Genomic DNA, 8209 nt, shown 5'->3' with positions numbered 1-8209 from the left:
CCCCCCCCCCCCCAAAAAAAAATGTAACCACCTCCCGTCCACCAAACGTTCAGAAACGGCTGGACGGGAGTCTTCTGGATGCAGGTGGGTGTCTTTAAACGTCCTTCGTGCCCGCACCCGCTTGCACGTGCCCCTGACGCACACGAGCGGAAAACCGCCAGAATTTAAAACAGCCAGCGATGGCCATTTACATACAAGCGGTCCGGTGTGTGTAAAGACGCCGATCGCTTGTATGATGCATGTCTCTGTGCGTCTCCTTACCTCTTCTCGTGGTTGCCGCCCCTGCTGCCACCTCCCCGCGATCCCGGGCGTCCGATCAGGGATGACGACCCCATGTTTAGTGGGTGGCCACATGCATTCCACTTTTCTAGGTGAGAGACTCATCAGCCTCCCCTTAGGGCAGCACCGTCAGTTCTCGCGCCGAGCAGTCATTCAAAATATGCTACCCAGCCCTGCGTGTCAGCTTGGGTGGGGTGGGCTGGAAGTATACGTGCATTTCTTACAGCTCCCACATGTGCCTCTACAGGGCACGCAAGGGAGCTGTACAAACACTGCGCATATGGATGGAGCTCCGTCACAGCACAGCAGCCTACATTGGATCCACTCCAGTTCTCATAAGGTAGGGAGACTGAGGATCCATTCCAGTTCTCATAAGGTAGGGAAACTGAGGATCCACTCCAGTTCTCATAAGGTAGGGAGACTGAGGATCCATTCCAGTTCTCATAAGGTAGGGAGACTGAGGATCCATTCCAGTTCTCATAAGGTAGGGAGACTGAGGATCCACTCCAGTTCTCATAAGACTGAGTGGATCTTAAAACAAATTTAAAAAATAAAAATCGTCCCACACGTTCTGGTGTGGAAGGTGTGTTGTGTTGCCATTAATTTGAATGACACCCCAAACACACCTCCCGCCCACAGTCCGATCACCTGCACCCGAACACCCGGTACTGCAATGCCGTGCATCCCATTGCAGTGCGACTTGGGTTGCGACTTAATGACAAGGACAAATGTGGGCCTTGAGGTTACACAGGTTGAGAATCACTGGACTAGTAGATTTAGAAGGACTTGATTAACCCATTCATGACCTATGATGGGATAATTCCGTCATGAAGTCGGAAGGGTTTACACAGACTCGCGGCGGCTTACAGCCGCCTATAGTCTGTTCCGTTGTGTCGAGCCGGCGACCGGCTTAACAGTAGGAGCGATTCTGGCAGCTCAGCTGTCACCAGATCGCTTCTACGATCCGGTAATCGGGCCGCACCCCCCCCAGCCTTGTACCGTTGCCGGGCTCCGTTGCCCCTCCTACGGGCCCGGGACTGGCTTGCCGGGTGTCGGCGAGAAGCTGGGGAGGAAGGCAGTGAACATCCATGCGCCGATCCCCTCCCCGTACCATGGGACCGAGAGTGACGCGTATTGCATCACTTCCGGTCCTATAGCTGTCAGTGCTGGGCTCCAGAAGCCCAGCAGTAAGCTATTGAAGTCCGATCTGCACTTTGATAGCTTATTTAGAGTGTAAAGGTGACACTAAGGGTCTTTTGGACCCCCCCGCATCACCTTAAAGAGTACCTGCCACTGCCATTAGGCTCTCACATGGGGGGCTTAAAATAAAGTTTAAAAAGTTTTAAAAATAAGATTATATAAATTAAATGTAAAAATAAAAAATACATTTTTTTACGGCCCCCGCGAGCACGCACGACATCATGTACACACGCGCCGGGTGCGCCTACGTACGAAAACGACAATTGCGCTACACATGTTGGGTATAGCCGCACACGCCGGAGTGAGAGCAATAATTCTAAGGCGAATATTTACACGTTTCTCTAAACGGATGACCTGTAGGGGCTTTTAAATTGTTGTGTATGGACCTTTTGCGGTACTGAATTCTGTCGCAGGCACAACATTTTTAACTTGAGCATGTTGGGTATCTATTTACTAATTGTAACCTCATCTTTTAGATTTAAAAAAAAAATTGTTTATTTAGTGCTTTGGGGCACTAAATGTAACTTAAGTGCATTTTTCACTAAATTTTGGGGTTTGATAATAAGTTGTGCTAATGTCATGCAACATAAAAATTTGCAACTGCCACCATTTTATTCTACAGGGTCCTGGCTTTCAAAAAATATATACCGTATTTTGCGGTCCATAAGACGCACCGGACCATGGGACGCAGGGAGGTCCGGCGCGCCTTATGGAGCACTCGAGACTGTAGCTTCTGTCACAGCTTCTATGACAGAAGCTGTGACAGAAGCTGCAGTTAGTGACCGCTGAGACAGGTGGCGCTGTGATTACAGCGCCACGGTCTCAGTGATGACACAGAGCAGGCGAAGAACGTCTATTCTTCGTCTGCTCTATGGTTATCTCGATCGTCGCCGCTGCTCGGTTTTAATACAAGTGATCTCATTAGACCACTCGTATTAAACGAGCAGTGGCTCCTGCTGCTGAACTCGATCGCGCCGCCGCTGCTCGGCTTTAATACGAGTGATCTCGTTAGATCACTCGTATTAAATGAGCAGTGGCTCCTACTACTCGCCCGGTGCCCGAAACTGCATGTCTCGGGCGTCGGGATTCGCTCCATAAGACGCAGGCACTTTTTCCCCCTCCTTTTGGGGAGAAAAAAGTGCGTCTTATGGAGCGAAAAATACGGTAATGTTTGGGGGTTTTAAGTAATTTTCAGGCCTAATATGTGGATTATAACACGTGAACAAAAAATTAAAAAAGGCCCTTATCCTTAAGGGGTTAACAAATTAAAGCTGAACTCCAGATAACACTTTTTAAGTAGTCACAGTAACGACCTTTTACCTTTTGGTACAAAGATTTTACATAAATGGAAAAAAAAGCTGACAATTGTAAGCACCCCTGTAAGGCCCCATTCACACTGAGCGACATGAAAATCGCGCAATTTTCCACGCGATTTTATATGTGCAATATTGTCGCGCAACTTTTTCCTATTGGGCTGTATGCAATCAGGAGCAGAATCGCTCGAAATCCACAGAAAAAAGGGTCATGTAGGAGCGACGAGCTACAAGCGATATTGAGCGGCGAGATGTGAACAGCTCCATTGAAATGGATTGAAGAAACTACATAGAGCGATATCGCTGCATAAATCGCGCGATAAATGGCTCAGTGTGAATGGGGCCTAAGTGTTAAATGATTTGTCTGAAACCTCCATCTCCATCTACTTTTTTAGGCAGCTTGGTCTGTTAAAAGAAGATGAATAATAACAGACTTCCTAGGCACATCAATGATTATAAAGGAAAACAAGCCTGAAAAATCAAAGCACATGCAGCTACTATATCTAAGAATTAGTAAACCGCAATATATTACATTTTTGCTTTTGGGTTTAGATGCATTTTCAGCAAGTTTTTGGACAAATGTAAAATAAATGTAATATGGTGCAGATAATACTCACACAGTCTGGATAATCACTAACTTGAAAGTCCGTATGGATACAACCTCTGGATATATCCTTAATGAAAGTGATGTTGTAGATGCAAAGAGCTGTCGTGTCTGGAGAACGAGTATGGTTTGTGCTGAAAATTCCAGCCCAGAAGAAACTCCCAGAACTGGCGAATACAAAGGAAGACAAAATCACCCCTCTCTGAGGCTCCGTCCCACATGTTAGATTATATTGAGAATTGAATCTAACATCTAAATCTCCTTCCAGAACTATTAATCTCGCCCCTAGTCCATTAGATAGGTAATAGGGAAAAGTAAACTTCCCCTCCAATTCAAATGCATCAACAAAGTTTAGGACTGGTGAAGAAGTCTTGAGTAAAACAACATTATTATCGTGAATAAATGTAAATACATCATCGGTCCTCTTTCTTACTGCTATAGCCCTTGTTTGCACAGTAGATGTAGTCTTCCTTTCTAAGGTCGGCGCAGCAGTCACAAAGATAATATTGTTGTCTTTCTGTGAAATGAAGCCTGCGGCAGTGTGCTCAGGGTTGCAGGACACAATATTGTCACCAAATCCTTTAAGAAGGGTGAGATTATTGACATCGTATTCCCTGCAAACCCCTGAATCTTCATTCCAGCAACTGAGCACAGTATCATTATATACAAGTAAAATTTTGTTATAGTACACCTGAGGCACTTCTCTTCCGGCACAGTTTTTCTTACTTCCAATGTCTGATCCTGGATGTCTCACTGTCAGATTATGGAGCATATGATTAAAGAGATACAAGCTGTTTTCTGTGGCTACTAGAACATGTTTCCTCCCAGTAGCAATGTTATGAATGGGATGAGTGAATGTGAAGGATCCCTCACTGAGCACAGGATCTGTTGCTGTAGAGCTGATGAGAAGACACAGCAAGGTGCTGGCAGTAAAAGATGTGGGCATCTTGTAGATTTGGCTCCTCCGCACGTGGCCCATGGATGGATGGTGTGTGAGACGTCTGCAGCTGTGCTACAATGAACAGGAATCTAACACTTTAAATGATATAATGAAGAGCTTAGTTCCCGTTTTACTGCAACTTGCTGAACTCTTGTAAGTGAAGCAACAGCTAAAATGTGCTGACATTTACCCTGTATGTTCCTGTGTGTTACCAACTTGGCAAAAAAAAGACCACTCTGATAGAGCAAACTAGGGAGTATATGCATTCTAAGCTCTTGTGTAACCGGAACTCCTCTCCTGCACAGAGAAAACTTTAAATAAGAACTTCGAGCAGTTACAAAATTAACCCTTGCAATGGGCCTACCCCCACACTGCAAAGGTTAGCTGCTCGTTTTGGTCTAGGGCAGTGGTTCTCAACCTTTCTAGGGCCAGGACCCCTTGGTAACATTTGCCAAGTTGTGGTGACCCCCAACAGTAAAATTTAGGGATGACGCGGCCGCTGAACTGACACTGCTGCGCTAGGAGAGGGCTGAGGAGGACTCTCACCTAGCACAGCAGAAATCACACAGCGACCCACAGGTTGAGAACCACTGCTGTAACAGCTAAAATGGCAAACCATATAACGCAAGCCGAGGGTGCCAGCTTTTATTATTAATACTAATGATAATAATAAAAGGTTTATGTTTTAATTTCTAAACACACTCCATCACAATATTTATATTGTAAACGGTTTTCTTATTTTTTAATTTGGAAAAAATGTACTATTATTTTGATTGTTATTTTTGAAAAAAAATTACTATTATTTTTATTATCTACGTATAAAATCTACATATAAAAATGGGTTGTAATTATTAACAATAAAAATAAAAAAAAGGTTTGAGTTTTCTTTTGAAAAAAAAAAATAATAGTAATAATAGTAATTTTATTTCAAAAGAAAACTCAAACTTTTTTTAATTATTATATACAACCCATTTTTATATGTAGATTTTATAGGTAGATGATAAAAATAATAACAGTATTTTTTTTCTAAAATAATAATAAAAATAATAGCAATTTTTTTTCAAAGTAAAACTCAAACATTTTTTTTATTATTATTAATAATTACAACCCACTTTCATATGTAGATTGCAGGCTCTGCTGTAGAGCAAATATTGATTATTAAACAGTTGCAGCCTTATTGTGTTGTACGCCGTCAGAATAAAAAAATAAATTAAAAAAAACACCATAGGAATGCATAGCTAGATTCCTATTGGCTATTTCCCTTTAAAAAAGGGAAATAGCCAATAGGAATCTAGCTATGCATTCCTATGGTATTTTTTTTTGCTTTTTTTTTCCCGATGTCAGAAAAAATATATATTAATAGAATTGAATAGATTAATTGCAGTGGAAAGGTGACACTAGGGGTCTAATAAACCCCTACTATCACCTTTAGGAGAACCTGTCACCTCCAATGTGCATTCACAGAGGGGGCTTGTAAGCCTCCCTAATGTATGTATTAGCAATAAAGTAAAGTAAAGTAAGTTTAAAAAAAGGAAAGTAAAATAAAATAAATGTAAAAAATAAAAAAAGTAACGTCCTCCAACCCCGTGCGCATAAGTGACACGTCTCGGGTGCGCCTACATTTTAAAGCGACAATTGCACTACACATGTTAGGTATTGCCACGTGTGCCAGAATGAAAGCAATAATTCTAGGACAATATTAATGGTTAACTCTAAACTGATGACCTGTATAGGCTTTTAAAGTGTTGCCTACGGACAATTTGGGGTATGTTGTCGCCGTTTCACGGGTGCATGCAATTTTTAAGCTTGGCATGTTGGGTATTTATTTACTCGACATAACCTCATCTTTTATATTTTACCAAAAAATGGGTATTGTATTGTGTTTTTGTGCACCAAAAGTAACTTAAGTGTAATTTTTACTGAAATGTTGGGTTTGATAAAGAGTTGCACTATTATCATGCAATGTAAACATTTCGAACTATCGCTATTTTACTCTACAGGGTCCATGCTTTCAGGAAATATATAGCTCTTGGGGTTTTAGGTAACTTTCAGGCTTAAAATGTGGATTGTAACACGTGCAAAAAAACAACTTGGCACAGGAAGAATTAAAGCATTGCCCTGGCTAATTTTAGGTATTAAAGTTTTTACAGTTTCGCAGACACACACCATTTTGAGGCTTAACATGTGTGGGAAAAAAAATGCAAAAACATCTGTCAGTGAAAGCGTTAATAATAATAAGCAGGGTGAAACAGCCAGGTTTTTTTATTTTTCTTATCATAACCACAGTTCTTCCAACTGTGAAGTAAGCTAGGTCATAACTTATCAAAAATTACAAACTTTATTCTGCGATTTGTCCTGTTTATAAAGACACTAAAATAGTATTTCTGATACAAAGCTCTGTGACTATACTGACACCTTTTACATCATTTTGTATTTTTAACATAGCACTGAACAGTTCCGGAAAAAAACAAAAAAATTACTCAGTAGCATAACAAAAAAATTCCTCAGTACATGTAAAGATAAAAACAGAGCACCCCTTTCATGTGTAGAAATTTGTATAATAGTGTAGGCAGTGCTCAGCAACCCGATTGGCCTGCTCTCAAGCTTTACCCAGCATATTCACTGTGCAAGCTATGGTTCTGAAGAAGGGGGCGTGCTCCGGAAACGCCTCAGCCTAAGTACACAGCGGCCGGTGCCGAGAGGGATGTGACCGGCGGCTGCTTTTTAAAATTTGCCAGTGAGGAAAGGTCCTACAAATGTGACGCTTTTGCAGGTTATCGTTAACCCACATGCATTCGCTGTAGTGCGTTTGTGAGTACATCTATTTATCCAATTTTTTTACTTATTAACCCCTATAACTCGTCACGTACAGTGAACGTGGCCAGTCATATAGGCACAAAGTGACAAGACGTACACTGTACGTCTCCCGTCACGAAGGGGTTAAAAAATGTTTTACACATGAAAGGGGCGCCCTGTTTGTATCTTTACATTATCTTTACATGTACTGAGGGATTCCCTGACCTTAGAGGAGCCGCCACTGGGAGTGTGGAGAGGCTGTCACTGCTTGAAGATTCCTGAGATCCCACCAGTGCTGAGACTAAGGTGTTTGGTGTATAGTTCAAACATTTGCTGAAGGAAGAAGGGAAGGAAAGAGTTTATACAAATATATTAGTGTTAACTAAGAGTTAATAAAGGGCTAAATAGGAACACATTTTATAAAAAGGTATACAATTGCTGGCATTATGTGCAGAACAAAGGACAATACTTTGATTTGCATATAATTGCTAATTTAGGTTGAAAGGCTACAACCTGTAGAACTTTCTGTCATGCTCCTGACAAACAAAGCAGAAATCTTGGCTATCAAATTGGCTACAGATTACAATGAGAGAGCTACTCTGCCAGTGTAATATCAAAAATCAATTACATACCTTCTTCAGAGACCGTAACGTACAAGGGTTACAGGCAGTGGCGTCATAAGGGGGGTGCGGAGGGTGCGGCCCGCACCCGGGTGACGCCATTGGAGGGGTGATACCAAAATAACCGACAGTCATTTTGGTGTCATCCCCCTCATGGACTGAACGCCTGACAGTATCAGGAGAGAAAGGAGGGGACCCGGCGGCATACCTTATCCCGCCGGGTGACTGTCCCCTCCTCTCTCTGCCGGCGTCCATCACCGAGATGGCCGCCGGCAGGTACCATAATATCTGCTCCCTGTGTCACCCAGCCTCGGGACGCCCCTGGATACAGGTACTCTTAAAACCTAGGACCACACAGGGACTCACATACAAATACGCACGCACACCACACAAACTTACCATAAGGTTGAACTTGATGGACCTGTGTCTTTATTCAACCTCAAATACTATGTTAGTG

At 42.5% G+C, this 8209-nt stretch overlaps 1 protein-coding gene across 1 annotated transcript in view; it reads right to left on the bottom strand.

Moving 5' to 3' along the window:
- LOC108790058 (plexin-C1-like) overlaps positions 1 to 4367 on the bottom strand; it is an 80606-nt gene extending 76239 nt beyond the window's left edge. Inside the window, exon 1 of the mRNA XM_018560235.1 lies at positions 3410 to 4367. Coding sequence (XP_018415737.1) covers positions 3410 to 4342 — 933 coding nt within the window. The 5' untranslated portion in view covers positions 4343 to 4367. The remainder of the gene's footprint in view (positions 1 to 3409) is intronic.
- Positions 4368 to 8209: the final 3842 nt, after the last annotated feature.

Source organism: Nanorana parkeri, unplaced genomic scaffold (assembly GCF_000935625.1).
Source record: "Nanorana parkeri isolate BGI_ZX_2015 unplaced genomic scaffold, ASM93562v1 scaffold442, whole genome shotgun sequence".
Classification (NCBI taxonomy): domain Eukaryota; kingdom Metazoa; phylum Chordata; class Amphibia; order Anura; family Dicroglossidae; genus Nanorana; species Nanorana parkeri.
Note: the sequence above shows the minus strand (reverse complement) of the source record. Positions and strands in the feature narration are given on the sequence as shown.